This window comes from Pezoporus occidentalis, unplaced genomic scaffold (assembly GCF_034315485.1).
Source record: "Pezoporus occidentalis ecotype Australia unplaced genomic scaffold, CSIRO_AGI_Poc_V1 ctg1, whole genome shotgun sequence".
NCBI lineage: Eukaryota > Metazoa > Chordata > Aves > Psittaciformes > Psittacidae > Pezoporus > Pezoporus occidentalis.
In genome coordinates this window covers 1,628,786-1,642,429 of record NW_026912778.1, presented here as the reverse complement: position 1 = coordinate 1,642,429, position 13,644 = coordinate 1,628,786, and the positions used below count along the sequence as shown (strand labels likewise).

The 13,644-nt window shown below is 37.4% G+C and overlaps 1 protein-coding gene across 5 annotated transcripts in view; it reads right to left on the bottom strand.

Annotated features, from left to right (window-relative positions):
• The window catches only part of RAPGEF2 (Rap guanine nucleotide exchange factor 2), a 197,861-nt gene that overhangs the window by 80,642 nt on the left and 103,575 nt on the right, over positions 1-13,644 (bottom strand). For 3 of the 5 annotated variants that reach the window (XM_062610149.1, XM_062609911.1, XM_062610068.1), the window contains exons 6-7: positions 9,744-9,911; positions 7,023-7,040 (exon numbers count right to left, since the gene is read on the bottom strand). In XM_062610149.1, the coding sequence (XP_062466133.1) occupies positions 7,023-7,040; positions 9,744-9,911 (186 nt within the window). The remainder of the gene's footprint in view (positions 1-7,022; positions 7,041-9,743; positions 9,912-13,644) is intronic. The other 2 variants (XM_062609991.1, XM_062610234.1) reach the window with 1 other exon arrangement.

Genomic DNA, 13,644 nt, shown 5'->3' with positions numbered 1-13,644 from the left:
GAAGAGACAAACACCCACCTCACCACAACGTCCTTTCAGGTAGTTGTTGAGTGGTAAGGTCCCCCCTTGAGCCTTCTCTTCTTCAGGCTAAACAATCCCAGGTTCTTCAGCTGTTCCTCATCAAACTTGTGCTCTAGACCCTTCATCAGCTTCTTTGCTCTTCATTGGACATGCCCCAGAATCTCAGTGTCTTTCTTGTGGTGAGGGGCCCAAAACTGAACACAGTATTCCAAGGTGTGGCCTCACCAGTGCTGAGTACAGGGAGGGGACAATCACCTCCCTAGTCCTGCTCGTCATATTATTTCTGATGCAAGCCAGGATGCTGTTTGTCTTCTCCAGACATTCCACCTTTCCACGTTTTAATTCTATACATACTTCCCTAGTTGCTCAGGATATTTAAAGTACTACTTAATTAATTTTTTAGAGCTTTGCAATTCGCTCAGCAAAATAATCATTTAAATGATTCAAATGAAATACAAAAGCACTATTAAAATTAATGAAAACCTTTTGTGGAAAGATTGACACCTAATGCTAATGATTTTATCTTTAAGTCAGTATATCAAGCACAGCTTACAAAAGAGTGGCTCAGATGCTTGGGAAAAACGAACTGACAGCTTCTTTATATGCTTTAGCGGGCAAATGTCTACATTAGGACTATCTCTCATGATGCTTATCTGTATAGAAATGCCAATGTTGAAAGGACCTTTATTGGTATTTCACAAACATAATGCATAGGCAGATCCCTTTTTCCATATGCACTTTATAGGCAAACATTGTGTCTAAATGAACAACCTTACACTAATGAGCATATCCTTTTCTTAAAAAAAATTTAAGAACACGAGTGTGTGACTTTTAATCTTCCTCAAGAAGTTCAAGTGGTAGAAATCCAATATTTGTATTTTGTTACATTACACAACAATCAGTTTAGAAAAGAGTTATGAAAAATTCATTTTTCTTCTTCATGAATAACTCTGCTTTGATGACAAGCCTCACATTTAGTTTTATGCCCTACATCTCTGAAAAGCAATCTTTTATATAATATTAAAAAAGTACATCACAAGTCAGTAACAGCAAAAAAAATTATGCTACTCTGGAAAATCTATGCTATCATTAACCAAAGTTTCACATATGTGTGGTCATAAAGCACTAGCAACCCTACAAGCTGTAAACAGGACCTAGTGCTAGTAGTATATCTAAAATCAAGAAACTTGGTAGTATTACTGACACTTCAGTTGCAGAAAATACTGCATAGATTCAATGTTTGTCTTTGAATTTTCAAATCTAATCACAATTACAAATACAGTTATGACATCAATGTGAGCACTTCCAAAGGGAATGGAAGAACAGTAAATCCCAATGGATATATAAGTTCTGCAGCAGGGATGATGTAATATATAAAAATAGACATCCTCTGACAGAAGCTGCAAGTTGAGTAAATAACACACTGCATGTCATTAATTTTGCATTAGCTTGCCAGAAGACATTACTGAAAGGATTATGAACTAACAATTTTGTTTTGCTTCGGGTGCTACACAAAATAAAATGATAGCATTGCTCATATATTAACTATAATACATAACATAATGCATAATGTTAAACAGTACAACACAGCTGAAAGAAGAAGGCTGAAAGGTTGTTTTTGCCACAGAACACAGGAGTGGGAATTGTGTACTGACATTATTACATTAACAGTGGATGTTCCCACACAAAAACACCCAACTTCTATGCAAAAAAAAATGGTTAATGGGAACCGTCCAAGTCATCTCAGGAATTTCATATTTCAGACAAAATTACCCCACAATTCTTGCAGTGCCTCACTTCAAAATATACCAGTTTTATGTAATATAACATAGTTACACACTTCAGGAATTAGCATTACTGCGTCTGTTCAAATATTATATACACAGCCTACTTATATTTAGTATTTTGTACCACTCCCTAGTATGATGCATGCACCAAATCTCATTCCACATCATGAATATATTATCACCATCACGCAACAATAAAAACAGTCACTTTTGAAACTGCAGACTGAATTTTGTAAATTAACAAAAGCAACTAAACAAATATTCCTGGTAAAAGGACACTCACATTTGACATTAAGAACTAGTCCCTTTTTTTTATTAATGATACAATCAGTACAGTATATTTTATTTCAAATATAAACACTAGAAATAAATAATAGATAAATTATTTTATACTGAATTTGTTATCACTAAAGAAATCTGTTTGAGCAAACAGACATACATTATTTGTGTAAAAGTGTGATTAAAACACCCTGGCATACCATGCTACTTCCCATACAATACAATGTAAAGTTAGGTGTGTGTACAATTATGTTTTGAATTACCATTTATTTTGCTTACATTAATTTGTTTCAGAAACAAGAACAGAATGCAAGCAAGATGACCTTTTTGCTTTCATTCTGCATATGCCACTTAACAGATACTTTTTGGCTTTCTTTCTCTTTGTTATTCATACTTTTCCCCTCTCCTGAGGGGGACTAAAGGGACTATCTGAGGGAACGCTAAATTAGCATTGCATTTAAAAATTAGATATATTTGAATAGGTTCAGCTGCTACAACTCATGTGAGCCTCTAAAGCAAAACCCCTTAAACATCCTGCTTCCCCAAACGTTTTTGATGACCAAGTGTACCTGACTGGGATACCCAATAGTTTTTCTGTTTGTAGTTTTCCTTTGTAACTTAATACTTTCAAGATCAAGGATTTTTAAAAAATTGGTCTTTTTCCCCATGATCTCTCCATATTCTTTACATCCTTGTATAAAGTCAGGCTTTCAGTGTGTCCGCACTTCCTTTTTCATTGCCCTATCAAATAATTTTCCTAGAGTTGGCGAATTAACTCAGATTTGATTCTTCCTTCCCAAAAGAAAGCTTGCTTTTTTTTTTTTGCTGTTTTTTTTTTTTTAATGTGAATATTCATGATTGATTCTGTGGGTTACTTTTGTTTTATCAAGTAAAGTTATATTGGAATGAAAGTTCTAGATAATCCTAATAATCATCAGGAACATTAAAAGCTGCAGCTATTTACAGGTTTGAAAGATTGACGGCATTCTTTTAAACTGATTTCTTGTAGATTGAGTATCTGACAACTGTTCCTACTGATCCAAACTAAAATAACTGAAATTCTATATGTAATAAAGATGACTAAGTACACTACTCTCTTGGCAGCAGTTTACTGTGTAGAATACAATGCACTAACAAGAACACATTTTATCCTAGAATTATAGAATAGTCAGGGTTGGAAAGTCCTTTAAGATCATCTAATTCCAAACCCCTGCTATGGGCAGGGACGCCTCACCCTAGACCGTGTCGCCCAAGGCTCTGTCCAACCTGGCCCTGAACACTGCAAAGGGATGGAGCGTTCACCAGTTCTTCGGACAACCTGTTCCATTGCCTCACCACCCTCACAGTAAAGAGCTTCTTCCTTATATCTAACCTGAACTTCCCCTCTTTAAGTCTGACCCATCACCCCTTTTCCTGTCGCTACAGTCCCCAGTGAAGAATCCCTCTTAAGCATTCTTGGGCCCCCCTCAGATATTAGAAGGCTGCTACCAAGATATAACAAAAAACTGTGAAGTCTACATGGTTGAGAAGCAAGCACATATAAGATATTTCATGATCATTTGTAGTGGTCCATGGGAATACATCCAGTAATACGTATTTTACAACAAACATAAATATACATGCAGAGAAGCAATTGTATTGAGCTTAATGTTTTCAACATTAAGTGTCATTGGAAATTACACTGGACATATATAAAAGTATAAAATAGAATCAGCTTTTTTGAATTCTCATCAACTATATTAGCCACAAGAAACCACTTCTTTTCCTCTTGTAAACTTCCACATCGCTTCAGTAGCCTCACCCACTGAATAAAAGAAAACAACTAAGTTTTGGCATGAAATTCAGGCAGAAAAAATTAAAATTCAGATTTTTTTAAATCCTTCTTAAATGTTATATGATATATAACAGCTTTGTTGATTGTTGAAATGTAATTTTGCAGACAAAGGAAAAGGCAAACTTGTTTCATAAAAGAGAACATTCTGAACACAAATTTTCGATCCTGGAATTTTAGACTCTCAGCAGACAATGTGAATGCAAATTTTACTAGGAAAAAAAGGATACTTTGCCAATGCTTTGCTCTAACTATTAGCTATAAGAGAAGATTGAGGCAGCAAGCAAGGTTTCTACAGTTTAGTACTACATGAGCAGGGTCAAATACTTTTTAAAACATAATATAAAAAAAAAGCTAGAAAAAAATCCTTTTTTTTTCAGGAAGTCACGGCTGCAGATGAGACTTGACTCAGCAACATTAGACATGGTTTCATTTCCACCCCTCTTCTTATGCAAGTTTTCAGTCACGCCCCTCAAATAAAGTCCAGGACAATACTTGTCTGCCCTTTACACATCAGCGTGATGACTGGCTCTATAGCACAGTGTGTGACGATAAAATAATTACATGCTTGTAACTTGGGGAAGAAGCTGGAGTTATTGACGGCTCCATACCCACTGCTCTTTTCCTTCCAACACCAGATAAACGGATTGTCACCTCATGTGAATCTCAAGCTAAATAGGATAAAAAAAAAGGCTACTAAAAGGCAGAAAGACCTTCTGCAAGGATTTCAGCAGCTGGCTTTAAAAAGACCGGCTGAGGATGCACTAGCAGCAATTTTCATAAGCCTGTTAACTAATTCAAATCTGGAAAGATTCTCAATAATTCAGATCTGGATAGAGTAAAGCACCACACACTATACTTTTTGTTCAGGGCTGTTCACTGGTGCTTCAGTGTTTTATTTACAGACCTACCTGCATCTCTATAAATATTCCCCAGTAAGCTTTGATATTTTGCCTTTAGCAAAGAAAAGGCTATGGTACAGACTAGTAAAAGCTCGCATATCAGTTTACATACCAAGTCTAAGGCACAGGAGATACAGACTATAACAAAACAGGGAGTTACAAATTACTACTCACAACCTCTATGCTACTAAAGAACAGCATCTTATTTTCGACAAACTTATTTTTCCTTTATGAACTTTTGCAATTTACACTAAATATGTCATGCATTATATACACAACAACCAGCTCACCAGCACTCAGGCTGGGTATGACCATTCCTCGCAGAGGCACTGAAACAGCCACAAAGTTTATTAGCACAAAGATACTACAAGGAAGTCTATCCTTATTTAAATTCACTCCATTGATGAATATGCTACTTTACGGTTTAAAAAACAAAACAAAACAAAAAAAGCACAAGCAGCCTAAAGTAGAAGAAAAGCCATGTAGGTACTCAGAAAAAAAGTGCGGACCCAGAAAAATGGGTCTGCACTCTTTCAGTCAAGTCACTCAAAACAAGGGCTTTTCATTGAAAACTTTTAAGTAGCCTCAAGTGTAGACACACACTGAAAGAAAATCCACATTCAGAAGTTAAATCCAATTTCTATTATTAAGTAAGGTGTTAACATTAATATTGTTAAAGGCAGTTTCTGACACAGCAGAAGCAGAGGTAAAAATTTTCTATCACAAAAACCTAAACAAGGTTTTCCAGATTCAAGTAACAGCGCAACCTAAACTTATCAGGATTTTTTTTTTCTTCCCTGAAAAATAACAGATCCATTTTACCAAAATACAAATGGTGGCAAAAAGGATGCAATTTTATCAGCCTTATAAAGCACACTGATTTTATTCCCACACATTAACTTCCTATTTTCCTCACCCTAGAAATCAGCAACACTTGTTCCAAAAGTAACATGCCTAAGTACAATACGTATCTAAATGCTACAAAGTATTTCAAATTCCTATCAGGATTTGAGAAGCGCATTATTACTCTTAGACATAATGTTTTAGTAACCATAGGTTACTTGGGATCATTCCATTGAAAAACTGGTGAGCACTGATCTGAAGATAATGAACTGGATTCCTAGAACAACTAACTGTACCATACATATTGAAGAAAGGGAGAACTTCAGCACAGAAGTCACTTGCCTGTGATAGTGGAACCATGCTGAAATTTCAACCCTCTAAGTCTTTTATATAAAGAAGTGAACAGCACAATGTGATACAGAAGGAACTTTTAAAATAAACACATTTCCTGATAAAATATCAGAATTGACCAAAATAATGTTTGAGAAAAGGAAGAATTTTGAAGCTAAACAATAGTTTTGTTTTCAGTTCTATCACAAGAGATTTCTCAGACATAAGAGTGTGGGCATTTAACAGCTTGACAAGACACATTCTTACCAAACATTGTATTTGGTGGATGTTCAGTAGTGGCAGTGACAAATGCAACTACAAATACAAGTTAACTTTAAAAGATGCCACTCAGATCTTCAGATTACTTTGCATTTGAGATCAGATGTCAGGGAAAACTTCTCTATTTTGTTTGGTTTGATACCATTCAAAAGACACTCAGGCACACTTTTATCCCTAGCTTGACAAGCAGGCTTCAAATAATGGCCAATTACACATACTTTGTTAGGGTCTACAAAATCCAGCTACTTTATGCACATAATCATAATGGAAGACAAACAAGAAGCACTCTTACAAGTTTTCAGCTAACAGAATCTTTCTGTTGCTACTTTGGTGTTCATCTTGTCACACTATAATTCGCCTGTTCTACTGACATCAAGGTAACTAAACAACAACAGGGGGACTACTTTTAAAATCAAAATCAAAAATTAAGTCATTTGTGTCATGGAAGAGATGCTTGAGTAAAGTGTCTGACAAACACTAAGTATTTTAAATATACCCTTTGCTTATTGTTCTGCATTTTCTCTAAATCACAGACATCAAAGCAAGGATCAATCAAGCTGGGCAAGGGACACTGAGCTGTCACCAAATTCCACATTTGCATTAGTATTTTTATATCACAGTGAGACTGCTGAAGTATCAATGCAAAGGCTAGGAGGCAATTTTAGTCATAACATAGCATCAGAATTATGATATCACACCGCAAACCCACAAGTAAATTGTTAGTGGACCATACACAGTAAGTTACAATACCTGAGGTTTAGTGCATTCCTGTGAGCCAAAATGAAATGAATGCCATATAGGAGGAAAGGAAAAGATGAACATTATCAGACATGCCATAGTACATTCCACCACTATGAAGATAATGTTAAAATTATGTTAATGAAGGTCCATCATCCTCCCTACAAGTTGACTCTGTTGCAGAAAGCCATGCCACAACTGAGAGCACTGCATTTAACTCTTGAAAAGCACAGCCATGCATCTTCATGTAAGTTCTATGTTATGCTCTACGTTTTCATAAAGATATAGAAAACTTTCTTCAGAAAAGACTGTCTGAACTTTCTGAAGGAAAGCATTCAGAGACCACTGCAAAAAAAAAAGCATGAACAATTTATCAAATAAAAAAAAATCATTCTACCCAGTAGCTATGGATTTAGAGAAGATAAAAGAAAATATGTGAAGATTTTGAGAATGCTATCAAAGCAGCTTTACTACTTTGAATCTCATGTACCTAACACTAAACCAAAACACATCCACAAGGAAGAGCAAACTTGAAAACAAATGCATCATATTAATTCTTTTTCCATTTTACTTTAGCACATTATTCACTTCAATATCTGAACATCTGCATGGTTTTAGAAGCTTCTTTCCTTATCCAAAATTAAGAAGTAGAACCAAAAGTGAGACCTTTACAGATACTGACCAAAGAATGGATGGGCAAAAAGTCCACAAGATCTGTGCTATATAATATGTTTGGAATAGCTATTTGTTTCAAACAACCTGCTTTCTTCAGTGAATTTTTAAGAAAACAAGATTAAAAAAAATGAGGTCAAGGGACATAAACTAGGAAAGGCAAACAGACAATGCAGCCTTTAACATGTATGGTTAAAACAGTAGAAATATTACTACTTGTGTATGAAAGAACAATGTAAAAAAGATCACCAAATACTGTAAAAAATATGAGGGAATGGACCAGAGACTCTTGACTACGTTGTAAAACTCATTTGAGCATATTTGACTCAATTTCCTTTGGGACAGGGGAAATTTACTCATATGCATTATATTACATTTTTTAAAGCAGCATCTGTCTGTAATTATTGCAAATTTTACAGTTTATTTGGCAATCTCTTCCAACTCAATATGAAATCTTGCTTGCAATGAACTTCCCAACACATACATAAAATCATTATGAACTCACACAACAGAATGGCACACAATGGACTTTTGCTCTTAGTACCAGTTAAGCTTACAAAAACTCATTAAGCATACCTAAAGTGAAATTTATACAACAGGCGAGGACCTACAAATGCAAATGGCACTGTCTGTAATCTAAATATTGCCCTTCTAGAGCTAGGTCAAAATCACACTAGAGCTGTTTGCTAAGCACAACATACACATATAAATAATATGAATTAAAGTAATTCTTCCTGTAATTCCTACAAAGTACAGTACTGCATATTTACTTTTTCAACAAAACAGACAAGTGTTTCATCTTCAAACCAAGTGAACTGGCTCAATCCGTTTTAAATTTAGAGGCAATTAAAACCGCACTGAAAATTAAATTATTAAAATCTGTTGTATAAACAAAAACAAATTGTTGGCATAAAATGTAATTATTCAGCTCATGAGGAAAAGCCTGTATAATTAACAGATGTAATCAAACATCTACACACTTAGAGACACACATTGAATATACAGGGAACTGGCAAACAAGTCAAGGAATACCAATAAAGAAGGAAAAATGGAGAAAACCTACAACTGCATTGGATCAAAGACAGTATTTTAAGAACACTAAAGTTCTAATACTGCAAATTTACATGCATGTGGCTTACACTGTGCAAAATTTCAGCCCAACAAACTCAATTAGATTAAATATGCACAAAGTTATTTATGCGCATGCCTTTATGGTTCTAGGTTTGTGGACCTAAACAAATAAACTAGAGCCAGAGACAAACAGCCTTTCTAGTCTTTGGCTTACGGTTGAAATCAATACCAAACAAACATGTTAATCTAATCGAGCTTTTCTCAATTTAAAAGCTATATAAAATGTTTCATAGAATAAATTTTAATTAGCAATTTATTTTAATCTCAAGAGAAAGCCTGAAAACTTTCAACACTGAAGATTACGCCAAAAGAAGATACCAAGTGAAATGACCAAATGATCTCCCTGATGATGGGCAACCTATGCAGCTCACGGAAACCAAGTGAAAAAAGCTCTTGAGGCAGACACCAGTAAAAGTAATTTGACATTTAAATTCTGAATTCCAGAAAGAAAAGACATATTTAATCCAAACTTTTGGCCTGCTGCAATGCAGCACAGTCCTTTTCAGGCAACAACTGTTATATGCCAAAGAATGCTTCACTGACATTTTAACACTGTACACTAAACTATTTGTACTGTAACTTAATAGCAAAAGGAAATGAGAACATAGTTTCTTTCACAATTTCAAATAATGACTGGAACATTAAGAAATCATACATGACATTCACACTCTAAGAAACTGTAGTTCAACTCTGTAGTTGAACTGTAGTTCAACTCTGAACTAAGATTTAAGGTGCACACATGTTCATATGTGTTCATCTATTCTATGATTCTATGTACTGATGAAGTCAAACTTGCACCATTTTAAGGGGAAACCTCCCTACAGAAGCACACTTACTTAAAGATACCAGCAAGTTTAGCCATTCTGCTTGTTTCATTTTAGGTAATTTTCCAATTTATATTCTGGGAAACCATAAATACAGACAGCTTACCGTATGGTAGCCTCTAGGTAGAGGTGGCTTCCCCACGGGATAAGGGTCAACAGTATCAATAATTGTTTGTCGCTCTCCTTTTTGGTTGATTTTCCTAAATCTTCTTCGAGACTGCCTATGAGAAGCTTGACGTTGAAAATACTCCTCATTTTCATCCATGTAATCAACCTACAATAGATGCAAGAGAGTGTCATTTCCCCAAAGAAATGTTTCTTCTTGTAAGAAACACAAGAGGAGAGGGACTATACATCAGGGACTGTAAGGAGTAATGTGTTTAAACTTAAACAGGGGAGATTAAGGTTGAATGTAAGGAAGAAGTTCTTTACTGTGAGGGTGGTGAGGCACTACACAAGGAAGCTCCAAGTTCTCCATCCCAGAGAGTGTTCAAGGCCAGGCTGGACAAGGCCTTCAGCAGCCTGATATAGTGGGGGGTGTTCCTGCCCATTGCCAGGGGGTTGGAACTAGTGTTCTTAAGGTCCTTTCTAACCCAAACCATTCTATGAGGCTGAATCCTGTTTTTCAAAACACAACAGTTAGCTTTGAATTTCCTGCATTTTTAGCACTAAGAGTGAAGACTTAATAAATAAATAAATAAATAAATAGATAAATAAATAAATAAATAAATAGATAAATAAATAAACATTAGTATGAACTGCACCACTGAATCATTTAATAAAACCACTTTTCAAAATTATCCCGTCCTTCCATTCTTACTCTTTAAAAATACAAACATTTCACCACTCATTGCAAAAAGAAAACTGGTATGAGAAAGTATTTGGTAGCTTTCATACTAATCCCTATTTGTCACTTGGTCTCTTCCCTAACCAACCTATAGAAAAGGCTTCACTCTTCAATAAGCAGCATTGGTATTATTATTCACTTCAAATATTCTGAAAGCATAAAAGAAAGATTTCTAATAATAATAATTTCTAATGGATTTGCCTGAAAACAAATCACTTTAAAGCAACTTTGGCTACATGGGATTTGGAGAAGGCTGAGGTTCTGAATGACTTCTTTGCCTCAGTCTTCACTGGCAAAGGCTCTGACCAAACCACCCAAGTCTTGGAAGGCAGATGCAGGGACTGTGAGAATGAAGACCTTGGGCCCACTGTAGGAGAGGATCTGGTTTGAGACCATATTAAAAATCTGAACGTGCACAAGTCCATGGGTCCTGATGAGATCCATCTGCGGGTCCTGAAGGAGCTGGCGAATGAAGTTGCGAAGCCGCTGGCCATCATATTTGAGAAATCATGGCAGTCAGGTGAAGTTCCCGATGACTGGAAAAAGGGAAATATAACCCCCATTTTCAAGAAGGGGAAAATGGATGACCCAGGGAATTACAGAGCAGTCAGTCTCACCTCTGTGCCTGGCAAAATCTTGGAGCAGATTCTCCTAGAAGGCATGCTAAGGCACATGAAAATCAACAAGGTGCTTGGTGACAGCCAGCATGGCTTCACTAAGGGGAAATCCTGCCTGACCAATTTGGTGGCCTTCTATGATGGGGCTACAGAACTGATGGACAGGGGTAGAGCAGTTGATGTCATCTACCTGGACTTGTGTAAAGTGTTTGACACTGTCCCACACGACATCCTTTTCTCTAAATTGGAGAGACACCAATTTGACGGATGGACCACTCGGTGGATAAAGAACTGGCTGGATGGCCGCACACAGAGAGTTGTGGTCAATGGCTCAGTGTCAGGCTGGAGACCAGTAACGAGTTGTGTCCCTCAGGGTTCGGTGTTGGGACCGGTCTTGTTTAACATCTTTGTCGCTGACATGGACAGTGGGATTGAGTGCGCCCTCAGCAAGTTTGCCGATGACACCAAGCTGTGTGGTTCGGTTGATACCCTGGAGGGAAGGAATGCCATCCAGAGGGACCTTGACACACTTGTGAGGTGGGCTGATGCCAACCTCATGAGGTTTAACCATGACAAGTGCAAGGTCCTACACCTGGGTCAGAGCAATCCCAGGCACAGCCACAGGTTGGGCAGAAAAGAGATTCAGAGCAGCCCTGTGGAGAAGGACTTGGGGGTGTTGGTTGATGAGAAAATGAACATGATCTGACAGAGTGCACTTGCAGCCCAGAAAGCCAACCATATCCCGGGCTGCATCAAAAGGAGCGTGACCAGCAGGTCAAAGGAGGTGATCCTGCCCCTCTACTCTGCTCTTGTGAGACCTCACCTGGAGTATTGTGTGCAGTTCTAGTGTCCTCAACATAAAAAGGACATGGAACTGTTGGAACAAGTCCAGAGAAGGGCCACGAGGATGATCAGGGGACTGGAGCACCTCCTGTATGAAGACAGGCTGAGAAAGTTGAGGCTGTTCAGCCTGGAGAAGAGAAGGCTGCGTGGAGACCTCATAGCAGCCTTCCAGTATCTGAAGGGGGCCTACAAGGATGCTGGGGAGGGACTCTTCATCAGGGACTGTAGTGATAAGACAAGGGGTAAAGGGTTAAAACTTAAACAGGGGAAGTTTAGGTTGGCTATAAGAAGGAAATTCTTTCCTGTTAGGGTGGTGAGGCACTGGAATAGGTTGCCCAGGGAGGCTGTGAATGCTCCATCCCTGGCAGTGTTCAAGGCCAGGTTGGACAAGGCCTTGGGTGATACGATTTAGCGTAAGGTGTCCCTGCCCACGGCAGGGGGTTGGAACTTGATGATCTTAAGGTCCTTTCCAATCCTAACGATTCTATGATTCTAAGAACAAGAAGAATAAAAAGTACCTACTAGACACATCCCAATATAAAAATAGCTTCCTCAGTTTCAGAGTCTTCAAAGTAATAGTCCTAAACTACTACACAACAGTATACTGCAATGAAAATATCTGAAGTAGAAATGCTGGTTTTCCTGAAAAAGAGCAATCTTTTTAAAGTAATTTGGCTGAAAAGCAACATCTCTTCTATATTGACACTAGTAATAGAAACCTTACTCCAGACTGAAAGCGGGGAGAAGAAAACAAAAAAAACAGCTTTCAGCATTTGCTCTATATTGGAATTCAGTGAACTTCAATTCCACCCCCCAGGGATAAACAGTATTTCTGAAGACATACAGAAGACCTTATAAGGCACCCTGCAAGGTTCCTCCATATTTTTCAACAAGGAAAAGAAATATTAGACAAAAGACTCCTAAGAGTTTGCAGCATATCTGTGTCAGAAGTGTCACATCCTCATCAGCTCATGTCACTAAATACAACTTCCAGTGTACTAATACAAGGGGATGAGCACAGTTCCTGGTTCACCAGGCAATCTGGTAACGCTTATGCCACCACCACTGAGTATCTATTTCACAGTCACATGCACACCCTACATCTTTCCCGCTTCCCCTCCCCACAGAGGGACCCATACAGCCCAGAGACGGAAAGTTACTGTGCCTGACAAACACCGGGCATGGGATTCTTTCTATTCAAGGTACATTTATTCCTTTGACAGGCTGAAGTTTTTCATTTCAGCTTTCCCAAAACTCCAGAGGTAGATTTTGCAGTTTTTTTTAAGACTGAGGCAGCACATGTGGGTGTACCTGGCCCTGACCCAACATTATCCATCAGTCCAGATGTAAACGAAGTAAAGTTACAGAAAGCTTTAGTTAGTGATAGTAAAAAAGGCAACTGGCATTTCTCACATATACCTTCTCTGTCTCCTACTGTGTAGTATTAGCTCTGTAAAATGACTTATTTACTTAGAATTGGAAGGGGGAGATATATCATCAAACATCCCACAGAAAAAGCTACCATTACACAACCATCTTTTTTGTTTACAGTGAAATCACAAAGAGCTTAAAACCCACAAAAGCAAGCTTTGCATTTGCATGAAGGTAAGTTAAACAGCTACTATTTTTTTACCAATCAACTTTAAACAAGCAACCTGATCTCTTCCACAAGCCTAAAGCTGTGCCACAATTTCCTGCGC